This window comes from Diceros bicornis, chromosome 7, assembly GCF_020826845.1.
Source record: "Diceros bicornis minor isolate mBicDic1 chromosome 7, mDicBic1.mat.cur, whole genome shotgun sequence".
Classification (NCBI taxonomy): Eukaryota; Metazoa; Chordata; class Mammalia; order Perissodactyla; family Rhinocerotidae; genus Diceros; species Diceros bicornis.
In genome coordinates this window covers 57,387,067-57,407,776 of record NC_080746.1, presented here as the reverse complement: position 1 = coordinate 57,407,776, position 20,710 = coordinate 57,387,067, and the positions used below count along the sequence as shown (strand labels likewise).

The 20,710-nt window shown below is 41.6% G+C and overlaps 1 protein-coding gene across 6 annotated transcripts in view; it reads right to left on the bottom strand.

Annotated features, from left to right (window-relative positions):
- FAM168A (family with sequence similarity 168 member A) overlaps positions 1-20,710 on the bottom strand; it is a 180,274-nt gene that overhangs the window by 38,171 nt on the left and 121,393 nt on the right. For 4 of the 6 annotated variants that reach the window (XM_058545629.1, XM_058545633.1, XM_058545628.1 and 1 more), the window contains one exon: positions 14,908-14,967. The exons of the other annotated variants lie outside the window; for them this stretch is intronic. In XM_058545629.1, the coding sequence (XP_058401612.1) occupies positions 14,908-14,967 (60 nt within the window). The remainder of the gene's footprint in view (positions 1-14,907; positions 14,968-20,710) is intronic. 6 annotated transcript variants of the gene reach the window in all.

Here is a 20,710-nt window from a genome sequence, read left to right as displayed (position 1 = left end):
TCCCTCCTCTTCTATCTTTTGGAAGAGTTTGTGGAGAGTTAGTGTTAATTCTTATTTAAATGTTTGTTAGAACTCACCAGTGAAGCTGTCTGGTCCTGGGCTTGCCTTCGTGGGAAATTTTTTTATTACTAATTCTATCTATTTGTTATAGGTCCATTCAGATTTTCTATTTTTTCCTAAGTCAGTATTGGCAGTTTGTGTCTTTCTAGTAATGTGCCCACTTCACCTAGGTATCTAATTTGTTGGCATACAACTGTTCATAGTATTTCCTTATAATCCTTTTTATTTCTGTAAAGTCAGTAGTTATGTCCCCTGTATCGTTCCTGATTTTAGTAATTTGAGTCTTCTCTCTAGATCAGTCTAGATAAAACTGTGTCAATTTTGTTGATCTTTTCAAAGCACTAACTTTTGGTTTATTGATTTTCTCTATTCTCCTGCTCTAATCTTTATTATACCCTTCCCTTTACTGGCATTCTTTTTTTTTTTCTTTTTTGTGAGGAGATCAGCCCTGTGCTAACATCTACCAATCCTCCTCTTTTTTTTTTGCTGAGGAAGACTGGCCCTGGGCTAACATCTGTGCCCATCTTCCTCCACTCTATATGGGACGCCGCCACAGCATGGCTTGCCAAGCAGTGCGTTGGTGAGTGCCCGGGATCCGAACCAGCGAACCCCAGGCCACCGCAGCATAGCGTGTGCACTTAACCACTTGTGCCACCAGGCTGGCCCCCCCTTTACTTGCTTTAGGTTTAGTTTACCCTTTTTTTCCCCAGTGTTTTAGGGTGAAGGGTTAGGTTATTGAGTTGAGATCATTCTTCATTTTTTTTTTAATTTCATTTTTATTTTTTCCCCTAAAGCCCCAGTAGATAGTTGTATGTCATAGATGCACATCCTTCTAGTTGCTGTACGTGGGACGCGGCCTCAGCATGGCCGGTGAAGCGGTGTGTTGGTGCGCACCCAGGATCTGAACCCGGGCCGCCAGCAGCGGAGCGCATGACTTAACCACTAAGCCACGGGGCTGGCCCTCATTCTTCATTTTTAATGTAGGCATTTACAGCTATAAATTTCCTTTCAAGTACTACTTTAGCTACATCCCATAAATTTTGGTATGTTGTGTTTTAGTCATCTCCAAATATTTTCTAATTTCCCTGGTGATTTGTTCTTTGACCCATTAGTTATTTAGGAGAGTGTTGTTTAATTTTCACATAATCGTGCATTTCTCAAATTTCTTTGTGTTACTGATTTCCAATGTCCTTCCATTGTGATTGATGAACATATTTTGTATGAGTTCAATCCTTTAAATGTATTGAGAGGGTTTTATGGCCCAGCACATGGTCTATCCTGGAGAATCTTTCATGAGAACGTACTTTAGAAGAATTATATTCTGTTGTTGGAGTGTACCACACATATCTATTAAGTGTAGCTGGTATACAGTGTTGTTCAAGTCTTCTGTTTCTTTCTTGATCTTCTGCCTAATTGTTCTTTCCATTATTGGAAGTGAGGTATTGAAGTCTCCAACTATTATTGTTGAATTGTCTCTTTCACCCTTCATTTCTGTCAACTTTTGTTTCATGTATTTTGGGGCTCTGTTGTAAGGTGCATATATGTTTATAACTGTTATATCTTCATCATGGATTGATTTTTTTATCATTATAAAATATTCCACTTTATCTTTAGTAACATCTTGTTGTTGTTGTTTTAAAGTCTATTCTGTCTGATATTAGTATAGACACTCTAGCTTTCTTTTTTTTTTTCACTTGAGGAAATTAGCCCTTAGCTAACATCTGTGCCAATCTTCCTCCACTTTATATGTGGGTTGCTGCATGGCAGGGCTGATGAGTGGTATAGGTCCACGCCCAGGATCCGAACCTGGGAACCTGGGCCGCTGAAGCAGAGAGCACCAAACTTTAACCACTATGCCACAGGGCTGCCCACACTCTAGCTTTCTTATGGTTGCTGTTACATGATCTTTTTTCACTCTTTTACTTTTAACCTTTTTGTATCTTTGAATCTAAAGTGTATTCTCTTGTAGACAGCATATAGTTGGATCTTGCTTTTTTATCCAGTATGACAATATCTGCCTTTTGATTTGATACGGAATAGATTTAATGAAGGCATTGGAACAGTAGGCTGTGTTGAAAAGTAAGTAAACATGTTGACAGTAAAGGAAAGGAGGGGCCAGCCCCGTGGCTTAGTGGTTAAGTGCGCACGCTCTGCTACCGGCGGACCAGGTTCGGATCCCGGGCACGTGCTGACCCACCTCTTGTCGGGCCATGCTGAGGCAGCGTCCCACATACAACAACTAGAAGGATGTGCAACTATGACATACAACTATCTACTGGGGCCTTGGGGAGAAAAAGGAGGAGGATTGGCAATAGATGTTAGCTCAGGGCCAGTCTTCCTCAGCAAAAAGAGGAGGACTGGCATAGGTGATAGCTCAGAGCTGATCTTCCTCACAAAAAAAAAAAAAAAAAAGGAAAGGAGAGGAGATGACAGCTTGAGGAGGTAAGAGGAATTTTTTTTTCTGTGGGAGAACATGAAAGAAGGACAAAAAGAATTATAGCATCTAACCTGATTCCTTCTCCCTCCAATCTGGTCTGCTTCTGGACTGGAGAGGCTGCTGCCACTCCAAGTTAGTTACAAGATAGTAAGTAAAATGTCACTTGTGCTCAGGCCATGTACCTTCCCCTACTGTTGATTCAAACAAGTAACACTGTTGTAGATATTGAGAGCAGGTGTCAAACTGAGACAAACTACAGTGTCATAGAAACAGCAAGAGCTTCATTTATAGGCAGACCTAGATTCAAATACCAGCTCTTTTACTTATTAGCTCTGAGACTCTGGGCAAATCACTTCAACTCTCAGAGTCTCAGTTTTGATATTTTGAAAAACAGACACAATCACTAATTTACCTGTTTGGTAAACATTTTCTGTGTACCTACTCTGTGTCAGGACCAGTGCCTCTTTTTCTTTCTGCTGTATCTGCATGTGGGCTGGCTAGGGAGGTAAGCAGGGCAGTCCTGAACTTGCTTTGTAGAGACCCATCTAAACATTCCTACTGAGAGTCAGGAAAAGGAGTTTCCTGCTTTGGCCATCTGTGGGAGCCATGATAGTCCAGTAGGAAGAACAGAGGCTCCGAAGGCAGGCAAATGTGGATTAAAAGTCAGTTGTATTACTTACCAGACACGAAATCTTAAACAAGTCCCTTTACTTGAGCCTCAGGAACACAGGGATATCTTATACTGTAGGCTAGAAAATTAAAAGAGGTAGCATGCAAAATACCTAGCATAAATACTTGGCACAGAGTGGAACGTACTTCAATAAATGTTAGTCCCCCACCCAACCCTTTCATGCAAAGTTCCCTTTTGGGGGGCTGGCCCAGAGGCGTAGCGGTTCAGTTCGCACCCTCTGCTTTGGTGGCCCAGAATTTGCAGGTACGGATCCCAGGCATGGACCGACGCACCACTTGTCAAGCCATGCTGTGGCGGCGTCCCATATAAAGTGGAGAAAGATGGGCACAGATGTTAGCTCAGGGTCAATCTTTCTCAGCTAAAAGGAGGATTGGCAACAGATGTTAGCTCAGGGCTGATCTTCCTCACACACACACACACACACACACACACACAAGTTCCCTTTTGGAAATGGTTGTGTTTGCCCCTGGATTTTAAGACTACTTAATGAAAATCTTCTAGATCCTCAATCATGTCTGTTACTTCCTGCCTTTCCCTCTCCCTTACACAGCTCTAGGAGATTACGCCTATTGCTGCTTGGCCAAGCACAGCTGGACAAAAGCAAGCTCCTAGTCAGTGTGGCTTTTTGCGGAAACGCTGAACCAGTCACTATGCTTTGAATACAGGTACTTTTTATGTACGGTTGTGTGTATATGTATATTTATAATCTTTTATGCATTTGAAAGCATTTTTGTCCCTTTAAAAAATTTGTAAATACAAGTGTCCCCACATTTTTGCATTTTTATTTCTCATTTATTTTCAGCCTGTTATTTCTGCTCTGTGCTATTGATTAGCAGTGAAAGTTAAAGCAGCCTAAATGTCTACTAACAGGGCATTATCTGAAACAAAGCCAAATCATCCAACAACTCATAATTCCTTAAATAAAGTATTACAGGATAGTACATAGCCTATAATCTCATTTTTGTTGAAAAATAATGTGTATATGTGTTCATTTACAAAGATATAGAAAAAAAGATATACCAAAGGATTAACAGTGATGGTCCCTGGATCAGGGGCATTATGGATGTTTTTCTCATATCCAGTATTTTCTGATTTCTCTAAAATGAGCACACGTTGTTTTGGAAATGAGGAAAAACAAAAAAAGAAACCATAAAATGATCATATTATTGGACACTTACAGTAGGTTCAACTAATCTGCTATGTTAGACATTTTACCTGTTCCAAATAACTGCCACTCATCCTTCAAGCAGAGCCAGGATTAGATTCCAGATACCCACATGTTTCAGTTGTATGAAAAAATGTCCTAGTGGCAGTGTGAGCTTTCCCGTAAACTCTTCCCCCATAAGATACAACAAAAGGAACAGTCACAGACCAACAACGGAATCCTAGACAGTGAAAAGCATGATTGGAAAGATCCACACTGCCACACATCTGAGAGCGGAACATGCTGGGCCCCCGGAGGAAGTGAGGAGCGGTAAGGAGAACTCCTCTCCCTCCCCATCAGATCAGCGATCCGGTCTGTGGCTCCCAGGGTGGGGGGGCAGCCCTCTGTGGGGAAACTGTAGCTCTTTGGGCTCTTTCAGCCAGTGGGAAACTCCCACACAGAGGACTCAGAACTGCTACGGGGTACCATCAACATCTGAGCACCCCAGAGAGCAGATAATGAGGGGCGAATGAGAAGACCCCCAGCCAGGGACCCAGCGGGCAAAAGAGAGAGCCCCCACCACCACAAACTGGACCCTGCAGCTCAGCCGACCAGACCAGACCAAGAGACCGGTGGATCGCAGCGAACAGCCGCGGCAGAGTGCAGGGGGCTCAGATTACATAGCCCTTTACCCCCACACAGTGGCGGCGGGTGAAAATTGCAAACAGAGATTTCCAGGATGAGGAAAAACAAAGCCAATACAGGAACCATAATGCAAAGATACATGAAATCACCAGACCAGAAGGAAAATGACAAGCACCCAGAAACCAACCCTGAAGACACAGAAATCCATAACCTAAACGACAGAGATTTCAAAATAGCTTTCAAAATAGCTACCATAAAAACACTCAACGAAACACGAGACAACACAAACAATTCAATGAGATTAGGAGTTTCTCCACAAAAGAGATTGAAATCATAAAGAAAAACCAATCAGTGCTGATGGAGATGAAGAATACAATGTAGGAGATAAAGGAGAATCTGGAATCTTTAAAGAACAGAGCTGACAATATGGAGGAAAGAATTAGAATTTTATAGGACAGGAATACAGATATGCTCCAGATGGAAGAGGAGAGAGAACTAAGACTAAAAAGAAATGAAGACAGTCTCCGAGAAATATCTGACTCTATTAGGAAATGTAACATAAGAATTATAGGTATCCTTGAGGGAGAAGAGAGGGAAAGAGGAACAGAGAGCCTATTCAAGGAAATAATAGCTGAGAATTTCCCAAATCTGGGGAAGGAGCAGGAAATACCAGTAAGCGAAGCCAACAGATCACCTAAATACGTCACCAGGCAAAGGCCCACTCCATGACACCTAGTAGTAAGGCTGGCCAAAGTCAATGACAATGAAACAATATTAAGGGCAGCTAGACAAAAACAAAAAATAATGTACAAAGGAACTCCCATCAGGCTCTCAGTGGATTTCTCAACAGAAACTTTACAGGCTAGGAGAGACTGGAATGATATATTCAAAATACTGAAAGACAAAAACTTTCAGCCAAGAATACTCTATCCAGCAAAAATATCCTTAGAATATGATGGAGAAATAGTAAGTTTCCCAGATAAACAAAAGCTAAGGGAGTTCATGGCCACGAGACCCCCACTACAAGAAATACTCAAGAAGGCACTCAGGCCTGAAAAAAAAGAGAAAGGGAATACAAAGCTTGGAGCAAGGAGAAAAAATAGGTAGACAAACTCAGAAAAATAGCAGATCTTTACCAGAATAGGTTAGCAACCACTTAAATACCAAAATCAAAAATCAAAGGAAGGAATTCACCAAAAATAAATTTAACCTCATCACTGTAAACACCCACCCACAACACAAGACAGAATAAGGTATAACAAGGGCCGGCCCTGTGGCTTAGCGGTTAAGTGCGCGCGCTCTGCTGCTGGTGGCCCAGGGTTCGGATCCCGGGTGCGCACCGACGCACCGCTTCTCTGGCCATGCTGAGGCCGTGTCCCACATACAGCAACTACAAAGATGTGCACCTATGACATACAACTCTCTACTGGGGCTTTGGCGGAAAAATAAAAAAGAATAAGGTATAACAAGAACGACTTAGGAGGGGAAGAGGAAAGTGATTGAATTGACTTAGTATAAGGAAATAGGAGGCCATCAGATAATGGACTATCTCATACACAAGATTTTTTACACAAGCCTCAAGGTAACCACTAAACAAATAATCAAAACAAAATCACATATGATAAACAAACAGAAAACTAGAAGAGTCATAAGACAGAACAACCAAACTGAATTGGAAGTCCGAAACAAATGGGACAAGAAACAAAGGAAACGCAAAAGAACCAGAAAATAAGTGACAAAACAGCAACATTAAGCCCTCATATATCAATAATTACCCTAAATGTAAATGGATTGAACTCTCCAATCAAAAGATACAGAGTGGCAGGATGGATTAAAAAGCAAGACTCAACAATATGCTGCCTCCAGGAAACACATCTGAGCTCTAAAGACAAGCACAGGCTCAGAGCGAAAGGATGGAAGACAATACTCCAAGCTAATGGCAAACAAAAGAAAGCAGGTGTTGCCATACTCATATCAGACAAAGTAGACTTCAAGATAAAACAGGTTAAGAGAGACAAAGAAGGGAAAGATATAATGATAAAAGGGACACTCCACCAAGAAGACATATCATTTATAAATATATATGCACCCAACATAGGAGCACCAATGTACATAAAGCAACTATTAACAAACCTAAAAGGAGACATTAGTAACAACACAATAATGGTAAGGGATCTTAATACCCCACTTACATCAATGGATAGATCATCCAGACAAAAAGTCAATAAAGAAATAGTAGACTTGAATGAAAAACCGGACAACATGGACCTAGTAGACATATACAGAGCACTCCATCCAAAAACAGCTGACTACACATTCTTCTCAAGAGCGCATGGAACATTCTCAAGGATAGACCATATGTTGGGAAACAAAGCAAGCCTCAATAAATTTAAGAAGATTAAAATCATAACAAGCATCTTTTCAGACCATAATGCTATGACACTGGAAATGAACCACGAAAAAAAAACTGGGAAAGTGACAAAAATGTGGAGATTAAACAACATGCTACTATTGGGGCCGGCCCTGTGGCTTAGCAGTTAAGTGTGCACACTCCACTACTGGTGGCCCGGGTTGGGATCCCGGGCGCGCACCGACGCACCGCTTCTCCAGCCATGCTGAGGCCACATCCCACATACAGCAACTAGAAGGATGTGCAACTATGACATACAACTATCTACTGGGGCTTTGGCGGGAAAAAAAACAAGGAGGAGGATTGGCAATAGATGTTAGCTCAGAGCCGGTTTCCTCAGCAAAAAGTGGAGGATTAGCATGGATGTTAGCTCAGGGCTGATCTTCCTCACACACACACAAAAAAGCAGTAGAAAGGATCAATGAAACCAAAAGCTGGTTCTTTGAGAAGATAAACAAAATTGACAGACCCTTAGCCAGACTCACCAAGAAAAAAAGAGAGAAGGCTCAAATAAATAAAATTAGAAATGAAAAAGGAGAAATTACAACAGATCCCACAGAAATACAAAAGATTATAAGAGAATACTATGAAAAACTATACGCCAACAAATTGGACACTCTAGAAGAAATGGATAAATTCCTAGACCCATACAACCTCACAAAACTGAATCAAGAAGAAATAGAGAACCTAAATAGACCAATCACAAGTAAAGAGATTGAAACAGTAATCAAAAACCTCCCCAAAAATAAACGTCCAGCACCAGATGGCTTCTCTGGAGAATTTTACCAAACATTCAAAGAAGAGTTAATACCTATCCTTCTCAAACTATTCCAAAAAATAGAGGAAGATGGAACACTTCCCAACACATTCTACCAGGCCAACATCACCCTGATACCAAAGCCAGGCAAAGACAATACTAAGAAGGAAAACTACAGACAAATTTCCCTGATGAGCATAGATGCAAAAATCCTCAAAAAAATATTGGCAAACCGAATACAGCAATACATTAAAAAGATCATACACCATGATCCACTGGGATTTATACCAGGGACACAGGCATGGTTCAACATCCGCAAATCAATCAATGTGATACACCATATTAACAAAACGAGGAATAAAAACCATATGATCATCTCAACAGATGCAGAGAAGGCTTTTGACAAGATCCAACATCCGTTTATGATAAAAATTCTCAACAAAATGGGAATAGAACGAAAGTACCTTAACATAATAAAGGCCATATATGACAAACCCACAGTCAACATCATATTCAATGGGTAGAAACTGAAAGCCATTCCTCTGAAAAACAGGGACAAGACAAGGCTGCCCACTCTCACCACTCTTATTCAACACAGTACTGGAGGTTCTGGCCAGAGCAATTAGGCAAGAACAAGGAATAAAAGGAATCCAAATAGGCAACGAAGAAGTGAAACTCTCGCTGGTTGCAGATGACATGATCTTATATACAGAAAACCCTAAAGAATCCACTGGAAAACTATTAGAAATAATCAACAACTACAGCCAAGTGGCAGAGTACAAAATCAACTTACAGAAATCAGTTGCATTTCTATATACCAACAACGAACTAATAGAGAGAGAACTCAAGAAGACAATCCCATTTACAATTGCAACAAAAAGAATAAAATATCTAGGAGTAAATTTAACCAAGAAAGCAAAAGACCTATACAATGAAAACTATAAGACATTATTGAGTGAAATCAATGATGACATAAATAAATGGAAAAATATTCCATGCACTTGGATTGGAAGAATAAACATAGTTAAAGTGTCCATACTACCTAAAGCAATCTACAGATTCAATGCAATCCCAATCAGAATCCCAAGGACATTCTTCACAGAAATAGAACAAAGAATACTAACATTCATAGGGGGCAACAAAAGACCCCATATAGCTAAAGCAATCCTAAAAAAGAAGAACAAGGCTGGAGGCATCACAATCCCTGACTTCAAAACATACTACAAAGCGATAGTAATTAAAACAGCATGGTACTGGTACAAAAACAGACACACAGATCAATGGAACAGAAGTGAAAGTCCAGAAATAAAACCTCATATCTATGGGCAGCTAATCTTTGACAAAGGAGCTAAAGACATACAGTGGAGAAAGGAAAGTCTCTTCAATAAATGGTGCTGGGAAAACTGGACAGCCACTCACAAAAGAATGAAAGTAAACCACCTTCTTTCACCATACACAAAAATTAACTCAAAATGGATCAAAGACCTGAAGGTGAGACCTGAAACTATAAAATTCCTGGAGGAAAACATAGGTAGTACACTACTTGCAATCAGCCATAAAGGGATCTTCTTGAATTCCATGTCTACTCAGACAAGGGAAAGAAAAGAAAAAATAAACAAGTGGGACTTCATCAGATTAAAGAGCTTCTACAAGGCAAATGAAACCAGGATCAAAATGAATAGGGAACCCACCAGCTGGGAAAACATATTTGCAAACCGTATATCTGACAAGGGATTAATCTCCATAATACATAAAGATCTCACACAACTGAATAACAAAAAAACAAACAACCCAATCAAAAAATGGGCAGAGGAAATGAACAGACACTTCTCCAAAAAAGATATACAGATGGCCAATAGGCACAGGAAAAGATGCTCAACATCACTAGTCATCAGGGAAATGCAAATCAAATCCACACTAAGATATCACCTTACACCCGTTAGAATGGCTATAATCACCAAGAGAAAAAGCAACAATGCTGGAGAGGCTGTGGAGAAAGGGGAACCCTAATCCACTGCTGGTGGAAATGCAAACTGGTGCAGCCTCTATGGAAGACAGTATGGAGATTCCTCAAAATATTAAAAATAGAAATACCTTATGATCCAGCTATCCCACTACTGGGTATCTACTCAATGAACCTGAAATCAACAATTCAAAGAAGCTTATGCACCCCTATGTTCATCGCAGCATTATTCACTATAGCCAAGACATGGAAGCAACCCAAGTGTCCCTCGACTGATGAATGGATAAAGAAGATGTGGTATATATATACCATGGAATACTACTCAGCCATAAAGAAAGACAAAATCGTCCCATTTGCAACAACATGGATGGACCTGGAGGGTATTATGTTAAGTGAAATAAGCCAGAAAGAGAAAGACAAACAGGGCATGATTTCACTCATATGTGGAAGATAAACCAACACACGCACAGATAGAACTGTTTGGTGGTTACCAGGGGCTAGGGGAGTGGGGGGTGGGCACAAGGGGTGGAGGGATGCACTTATATGGTGACTGATAAACAATAATGTACAACAAAAATTTCACAATAAATAAAAAAAAAAAACTCTTTTTGGGGGCCGGCCCAGTGGTGTAGTGGTTAAGTTTGCGTGCTCTGCTTTGGCAGCCTGGGGCTTGCAGGTTCGAATCCCGGGCGTGGACCTACACACCGCTTATCAAGCCATGCTGTGGCAGCGTCCCATGTAAAGTAGAGGAAGATGGGCATGGATGTTAGCCCAGGGCCAATCTCCCTCAGCAAAAAGAGGAGGATCGGCACAGGGCTAATCTTGCTCACAACACAACACAACACAACATAACACAAGAAAACTCTTTCTGGGCTCTACAAATTTAAAGGGCTGATGTTACTAGAGACTTGTCAGCCTACCGGTGAGGTCCTAAAGGAAACAGGTGGAAAATGCATATGACATGCACACCAGGACTGGGTTTTCATATAAATTGAAATATGGAACAAGTTTTAGGTCAAAGATCCCCAGAAAACACTTCCATTTCAACACATTTTTTGTTTAGAGCTGCCACTAGGTTACTATGTGACCTGGGCAAGACCCTTACAATCCTTATCAAATTCTGAATCTCCGTTTCTGTGTCTGCAAAATAATAATAATAGCTACTGTTAAATGAACATCTCCCATATTTTTACAAGTGAGAAAACTGAGGCTCTGCGAGGTTAACTAATTTTCTCACAGTTATGTAAGCAATAGTTAAGACTGAAACCAGATTATCTGATAAAAAAGAATAAGGGTAGGGGGATGGTGATTCTATTTCTATGAGTTATTTTATTTTTCCCTTTTAATACTAAGGAGGAGTCAGTAGAACTTTCTTTGTATAAGGCAAATAATAGTGTACACTCTGTTGGATTGAATTAGAGGTGCATTGAATTACGATTAACTCATGGCCCCATCTTAACAGCTGAGTAATTAGTTCAATCTAATCTTCTGAATTTTATTGCTTGTTTATCATGGCCGATAATCAGTTGAAATTACAACAAGAAGTTCAAGAGTCTTACAAAGGCAACAGGCTGTAAAGGAAAGAACATCTAACTCTGAGTAGCTGGATGATCCCAGTGAAGTTACTTAACTATTCTGCACCTCAGTTTCCAAATCTGTAAAATGGGAACAGCATTATCTTGCCCCATAATTACAAAAGTGTATTAAGTTTAGACATCTCAGCACTAGGAAAAAGGGAGATTCCCCAAGGGTTATGAGAAAATTACCTGAGAAACATATAAAAGGAAAGCTCCCTGACACACGCTCGTCTCAATACTTGAAACTCAGTAAAAGGCATAACCAGGCAACCTGTCACCTAAGCCAGAGGAAGACTGGGATAAGTCCAGATGTCTCCTTCTCCCTCACTCTTCAAATCCAACATTAAGTCTTAACTTATTCATTCATATTCCACCATTATTGAATGTCTACTGTAAGCTAGACACTGTTCTCTCTAAAAATGTCTCAAACACGTCCTCTCCTCTCCATCCCAAATACCACCCCTAGTTCAGAGCTCTTGACTGAAATATATTAAAAGCCTCCTAACTTGTCTTCTGACCTCCATTTTCTGTCTCTCCAATCCATCCTCCTCATATATCCAGAGAGATCTTTCAAAAATGCCAATTTTGGGGTCGGCCCAGTGGCGTAGTGGTTAAGTTCGCATGCTCCGCTTTGGTGGCCTGGGGTTTGCAGGTTTGGATCCCGGGCGTGGACCTACACATCACTCATCAAGCCATGCCGTGGTGGCATCCCACATACAAAATAGAGGAAGATTGGCACAGATGTTAGCTCAGTGCCGATCATCCTCACCAAAAAATAAAAAGCCAATCTATCCATTATGCCTAAAACTCTCTGGTGGCCAAGGATAAAGTTCCAAACAAATATCCAAATAAGGAGGAAGGTTATTGCCAAGGATAAAGTTCCAAATTTCTTAGCATGGCATTAAGGACCCTCTAAGTCTGGCTCGTACCCGTCTAGATGTCCTATTTTCTCTCTTGCCAATCCTGGCTTGGCATTTTACACTTCACCAACACTAAAAGCAGCTGTTCGAGGATACTCCATTCAACATTCTGTTTCCATGTCACTGTTTAGGCTGTCCTCAATGCTTGGATTGCCCTTCCCTTGCCCTTCACTTCATTTCCTTCTCCAAAAAGTCTTCCTTGACTTGCATCCTTCCAGGCTAGGTTACCTGTCCCTTCTCGCTACTCCCATAACTGGCTTTAGTTATTGTTCTTATCAAATTATATTTCCATTTTTCTCAAATACTCCTCTCTCAATTTGGTGGATCCAGTATCAGCCCAGTGATGACTCCCTAAGTGGTGTTTCTTTGTCCTTGTATGTCCCAGACAGGGGCTTCTGCTTGGGCTCTCACCGTCCAAACCTACTCCTTTTAGTCTCCTTCCCTCCCTAATCACCAAGCTTCTGGCCAAGAAGGACTCACCAGCTAACCACCATTTCCCTACTAACTCAACTCCCAGTGCAGAAAAAGGAGAACGGACTTTGGATTCAGATATAGGCTCTAATCCCATTTTTGCCATTTCAAACTCTGAGAATTCAAGCAAGTTATTACTTCCACTCACTGAGTTTCAGCTTCCTCTTAAGTAAAATGAGATAATAATAATTACTTTGCAGAGTTGAGATGATAATAATGCTAGTAATAAAAACAATTAATATTATTACTTATTATGAGTCAAGTATTATGCTAAACACTTTACATTGATCTCATTTAATCCTCACACTCTTTCATGAAGTAGGTTCCACTATTATGGTTATTTTATAGATGAGGAAACCAAAAAGAAGCTAATTTACTCACCCAGGTCATTGTGGTAGACCATGGGCTGGCTGACCCAAAGCTCATTCCCAATCCTCTCTGCCTTTTGACTATTAAGGCTGGAAAAACTAAATACTCACTTTCCCAGCCTTCCTGGCACTTAGGAGCAGCCAGGTGGCCCAGTTCTGACCAATGAGATATACACAGATATATACAGATATACACTGCTGGGGGAATTTGGGAAAGCCTTGCTTCCCTAGTAAAAGGACTGATAAATAAATGGCAAACAATAGGACATACTGGAGTATATGAGGAAGCCATTTGGTGTAAAACTAATTCGGCCTGACCTTGTTTTTCCAAAAGGGCCTGACGTGGCCTTTGAACATGCATTGTATATCTGCTTTAAGCATTTACCATGTCCCAAAGACAAGAACAAATGCCCTTAAGATAAGGGTGCAACTTCCCCCACATTGGCATTTCCTTAAGAATAAGCATTTCTCTCTAGGTTAGGATTTGATTGCTATGCTTATCCTGTGACCACCCAACTTGAGACAACAGACCTGCTACCTGTTGTGTCCACAATCGCTGTGCTGACAAGACAATCTCGCGACTACTGTAAAAGGGACGTTGCAATCATATGTGAGACATGCTCTGTGATGGTATACAACTGCTCTGTACAACCAACTTCTTTCGTGAAGGAAGGCCCTGGGCTATATGGTCCTCAAATTTGGCTCATAATAAACTCACCCCAATTTTGATTTATAGATTGATTATGGATTATTTCCGTCAACAGGACAAACATTACTGATGTTGCCCTACACCCTCCTTTTCCCACCTTGATCACAGACATGATGCCTACATCTGGGGCAGACATCTTAGATCAACAGGGAAAAGCCAAAAGAGTCAGGGGATACTGGTCTTGAAATTACTGACCTAATAAATAAATGCCACCTGCCACTGACCTCCAGACTTCTTTTTATTTGAAAAAAATATACCTCCTATTTGTTTAAGCTACCATTAGTCAAGTCATCCAGTAGCATCTTCAGGTATTTATAAGTGATATGCACTAATCAAATGATGGAGCTAAGATTCAAAACTAGGCAGTCTTAACCACTAAGCTATATGAGAGACACCTAGCACTGGACTTGGTAGGGAAAGTGTACTCAAATGATGAAAATGATTATAATCATTCAGCCTGCCTCCTCAAGGCCCCAAGTTCCTCTGGAAACTCAGGATTGCCTATAACCTAAATCACAACAGAGCTGCTCAGGAATAGGCCACCCCTTTTGGACACTGTGCCCAGCCCTCTGGTCTGCATTGCTGAATTAGGTCTCCCAGTTCAGGGTCTACCCTAAGCAGGGACGAGGGAAGGCAGGTCTGGAGTCAGCTCTGGGCTGCTCGCCCCTACCTATCTCAAGGTATCACAAAGATTCCAGGCCTCCCGCCCTATAGGCCCAAGACGGCAGAGTTCAAGGAATTCAGCGTAAACTTACAATTGTGACAGCACTTGTGGTGACAGTGAAGGCCCAAGCTTCTCCCTGGCAGCCAGAGACCTTTGGAGGTAACAAGAAGTGTGGTTTTGTAGCTTAAACAAGACCAAGTACTATTGATTTTTCTGCCTCTTCTCCTGCTGAGAGCAGTAACAGCAAAAATCTGATTTAGACACTTAAATTCAAGTACCTTCCCCACCAGCTGAGCAATTTTCAAGTAATTACACTTCTGACCTCACCCAACATGAGTCCTTTTAAAGCCAATTTTTGGGGCCAATTATTTAGTTTTTATAAGATGTGCAAGGAAAATGATAGGATTATCGGCTATCTTCCTGGAAACTGTAGTTTCTATTCTCGTGTCCAGAGTTTAGAGCTGCCTGCTCACAGACCTCCCAATCTATCTGAGAAGGGGCCAGCTACCCCTCTGTCATAGCTGACACGTGTCATAGCTGACACATGACCTCTGTTTCTAAAGCTGTTTGGAACTCAAAGGGTATTTCCCAGAGGAATTATGACATTCACAGTGGCAAGATTCCTAAACAAGCTCACAGAATTGGGAGAAAAGAGAAGGCCTATTTATTGAACATATACTAAATGGCAGATATGAGCATCAGAATCATCTAGGGAGCTTGTGAAGACACAGACTGCTGGGAACCACCTCCAGAGTTTCTGAATCAGTAGGTCTAAGGTAGGGCCCAAGAATTTGCATTTCTAACAAATTCCTAGGCCTGGAGACTTAGAAGACACTGCTATAAGGTATAAATAAATAAGGTATAAATCAATCAGTCACAGAGACTTTGAAAACCCACAATTGGCCACCTTCAAATGTTGGAAAAATCTCTCCAACCCTAAGAAGAGATTTGCTATATCAGGCTATTACTCATCTTGCTTACAGCCCTTTTTATTATTTTATTTTTTTATTTTTATTTTTGTGTGTGTGAGGAAGATCAGCCCTGAGCTAATATCCATGCCAATCCTCCTCCTTTTTGCTGAGGAAGACCCGCTCTGAGCTAACATCTACTGCCAATCTTCCTCCTTTTTTTGCCCCAAAGCCCTAGTAGATAGTTGTATGTCATAGCTGCACATCCTACTAGTTGCTGTATGTGGGACGCCGCCTCAGCATGGCCAGACAAGCAGTGAGTTGGTGCGAGCCCGGGATCCGAACCCGGGCGGCCAGTAACAGAGTGCACGCACTTAACCGCTAAGCCACAGGGCCGGCCCGCTTATAGCCCTTTTTGAAAAACAAAAATAAAAACAACCCTCCCTCACCTCCCCCCTGCCGCCCCACAAAACCCCGTAAAAGCCAATAGTGACAGGTTTCTACAGGTTTCTCTTTAACTAAGGACCAGATTCCTAATGCTTCAGGACACTGGGCAATGCCTGTGGGTTTTCAGAAGAGGAATTCTCCTAGAAGCTCCAGGCAATACACTCTGGAAGAAAGGACAAGTCTGCCGTAGAGGTTTACCAGTCTCCCAAAGTGTGCACAGACTACTTACTACCAGCTGCTATTAAGAAAAAAAAAAATCTGGGGCCAGCCCCGTGGCGTAGCGGTTAAGTGTGCACGCTTCGCTGCTGGCGGTCAGGGTTCGGATCCCGGGCGCTCACCAACACACCACTTGTCAGGCAGGCCATGCTGTGGCGGCCTCCCATATAAAGTGGAGGAAGATAGTCACAGATGTTAGCCCAGGGCCAGTCTTCCTCAGCAAAAAGAGGAGGACTGGCATGGATGTTAGCTCAGGGCTGATCTTCCTCACAAAAAAAAAAAAAAAAAGAAAAAGAAAAAGAAAAAGTCTTTAAAAGAATGATCTCAAGCTTTTTCCATAACACATCTGTGCTCACAACAGTAATGATCAGAGGTGGATGGGTACAAGGAATAGAGAAGAGAGAGTGTGTGTGAATGTATTCTGGGGGGATGGGGAAACTAACAAAGAGCAGATAATTCTGAGACACATCCATGGTAGCTTAGGAGCTGTGAATGGGTTACAGGTGAATTGAGATACTGATTCCTTAAGCATTCAGGGTGTCTGGGAAGGAAGTAGGGCACAGGAGCTTCTGGGCAGCCTTGTCAGTTTATCTAGAGTTCTCTGCAAATTCATCATCATATCTGTGTGGAAGCACTGGCTTAGAGCTAACTGTGAATCACTGCTTTAGAGAAGAGTCTCAAGACAAAAAACGTTTATCCAAACACTGAGGCCAATTTGCCAGAGACTTATAGGCCTCTGAAAAGGCTTCATTTTTAGGTGCTTGATCATTTAGTCCTTTATTCATTCAACCAATCAATATTCACAAAGAGTTTACTTTGTGTTAGGCACTGTGTTAAGCACTGAGGACAGTGATTGCCTGCAAGAGTAATGAGTGTTACAGAAATCTAAACAATTATAAGGCAGTAAATAATACAGCTCAATGGTTAAGAGCATGGAGCATCCAAATTTAGAGTTGATTCTGGCTCCGCTACTTTCGGGCTCTGTGACAGGGACAAGTCTTTCCATCTTTCTTAACTTGTGTCTATATCTATTAAAACTTGGATAATAAGGGTTAAGTAAAAAAAAAAAATGACCTAGTTCTCAAACTGGGTACAAGACTCCCTGTGGGCACTCAACAATACACTAGAGGGTACATGAAAGCATTGAATAAATATGGTGCACTTTGTCAGGATGTTAATTTTACCAGATGGTAAATATTTCAAAGTATTTGTTTTACAGAAAACAACCATAACTATATAATGGTGACTTAAGGCAAAATTCATATGAATTTTGAAAATAAGACATGGACTTAAATTTTCACCTTGGAGTACCTGCTCTGGGCTATTCCCCTATTGATCCAGGGATGAATTCATTCACCTCTGATGTCAGGTACACTTGGGTAGGAAAGTTTCCAAAACACTGTGCACACTGATAATGGATGCTCAACAAAAAGCAACCATTATTGTTAATAATGTATAGCTGTGATTATTAATCCATCCACAGAAGAGACAAACTTACTCTGTAGTGTTTGGGGCATAAGAGGGTATCCTCTCTACCCAGGTATCCTTTTTTTCCCAAGCTCTGGACTTCTTCAGTTCCTGCCCAGAAACCCTGTGACTCCTTTGGGAAGTGGAACTCCAGGAAGCAGGCCAATTCTGCCCCCAAATGCCAGGGAGTTCTCTTCAAAACACACAAAAAAGAAGTTTCAGCACTAGCAAAGTAGCTAATCTCATCAATCTCCTGGCCTCCCCTGGGGCCTCGAACTGCCCAAGCACTTAACCTCTAGGATAAGAACAGTCTGTCCAATCATCGACCCAGCTCCATTCCTGACTAGCTTTGTCTCATTTAAAATGCTCTTACAGATCAATTATCTCCTTAAAATCTCACAAACAAGTGCTAGATAGGGTAGGTGTTATTATTCCTAGAGGAATAATATTTCCTCCTCTATAAATAGAGGAGGAAACTGAGGCCTTCTAAGTAAAGTGACTTGTTCAAGTTTTTAGTTAAAGGCAGAGCCAGGGGTCAAACTCAGGTCTTCTGACTTCAAGCGGGGGATCTCCGAAGTACATTAAGCAACAGAAGTCATTCCAATGAGAATCTACGCAGCATAGCCAAAAGCTCTTCAAGTCCTTTATCAACATCCCACCGGTTTCAGCTGTATTCAGGGCCACAAAATTATATTTCCATTGACTAAGAACTGTAAGTAATTAATTGAAAACGAAATTAAATTGCATGAGCTTAATTAGCAGGAAAAGGGAACTCACTGGTGGTGGCTATGGCTATACCTGACCTTTCATAGGAGGATACTTGTGAAAAGACTCTCATGGTTTCCTACTGATCTTGCCCAAGAATGTCAGGAGCTCTGGGGCAAGAAGCCCTGGGCTGCTAGAAGGTACTGCCACCACAGGAGACGGTTCTCACACCATCTTCCCTGTTTCTGAACCCTTCATTAACACCAGGGATGGGGGCACAGAAAATTGTGTTCAAGAAGAGTCAAAAGAAATAGATTAAGGGAATGAGGTAGCCAGTTTTACAACAAGAAAGCTAACAAAAATTTATAGATTAATGCCCAGAATGTTAGCTGGAAAGGAAATTGCTAAACAGCTCACGTAAGCCCCTCATAGTCTGGATGGGAAATTGAAGGCAAGAGAGATGGGCAGGACTTGTCCAGTGTCTTGCAGTCATTAGTAGTAAAAGCAGACCAGGAACTCAGGATGTCGGCGATTAACTGCCCCGAGGAACTCAAGGAACTCAAGGGTGGGTTCAGAAGCATTTAACTGTTTTTCCAAATTGTTTTTCCCTTTTGTTATGTTAATGAGATGCAATCACCAACCACCCTGAACCAGACTAAGCCTCACCACAAGAGCTATGCCTGGGACCTTTGCCTTATTTTTAATGCTAAGATCTTTCCAGGAGGAGCTTAAGCCTTATAACCATAACCTGCAGTGTATGTGGAAACATGTTTTCCAACTGAGCCTGTGCAAGCGAATACCCACCTCTCCCTTTTGAATATTCATTATCCATCCAAAATAAAAGGTCCCTGTTTCTCTTTGCTCAGGGTAGCCATGACTTTGGAAATGATTCCACATGGTCTCCTATTTGCTGCAAATACATTTTACTTTGTGTGACAACTACTTCTGGTGGAGAGTCTGATTTAACTTGCCAGGAGGTGACCCCACTTTGGGTTCAGTAACAAGAACTCCGCCTCGAGCTTCAAGACCTAGTTCCATGCTTGACTTCTCAGAAGCCTTTCCTGACACCAATCTCTGACAGACTTGTGGCCCCTCCCCCATACCGACCATGTTTCCACAGCAATATATACATCTATTTATTATGTTAGGCTTTTGGAATATAGTGGCACATCCCCCCCACCTTTTTTTTTTGTGAGGAAGATCAGCCCTGAGCTAACATTTGTTGCCAATCCTCTTCTTTCTGCTGAGGAAGACTGGCCCTGGGCTAACATCCCTGCCTATCTTCCTTCACTTTATATGGGATGACGCCACAGCATGGCTTGACAAGCGGTGCATCAGTGTGCGCCCGGGATCTGAACCCCGGGCCGCCGCAGTGGAGTGCACACGCTTAACCACTACACCACCGCGCTGTCCCGGCACATCCCTTTGAGATAGCATTTGTCTCAGTGTACTGTAATTGTCTCCTTACATGTCTGTGTGTTTCCCCTTCTTACAGATCCGTGCTGGTTAAGGTGGGGAGTCTATGGAGGGGCAATATACAAAAAGGACACACAGTCATTGTGTGTGTGTCTTCATAAAACTGATAAGCTTACAATTTGAAGAACAGAGTATATAAGAAAACCGGAAGGTCAGAGTTCATCCCAACCAGTTCATTCAGGTCTCCTCCTATGGCAGCAGAACCCTTTCATCAAACAAAATCTCACCTGGAAGTCTAATATATAAAATAGGCATGAGCAGATCTCTACCAGAGGGGAAGGGAGCACCTATTTGGCTTACCGTTGCCATTTAATAGCTCCTAAAGCATCTTGAGGAGCACCCTCCTCATTTTTTGAGTAAGGAAACTGAACCAAAATAAAGGAACACTTTTATTCTAGGCCTTCCCCTCATTCAGCATGGAATAGAAGTCAAAGTAGGGTCTTTGGAGCCCGACCAAACCGTAATGAAATCCTCTATGACCTTAGAAAGTCATTTTAATCTCCCTGTATCAGTTTTTCCATCTACAAAACTCAGTAATAATACAGCCATGCATTGCAAAATGACATTTCGGTCAACAACGAACGACATATATGATGGTGGGTCTCATAAGATTAGTACCTTATAGCCTAGGTGTGTAGTAGGCTATACCATATAGGTTTGTGTAAGTATACTCTA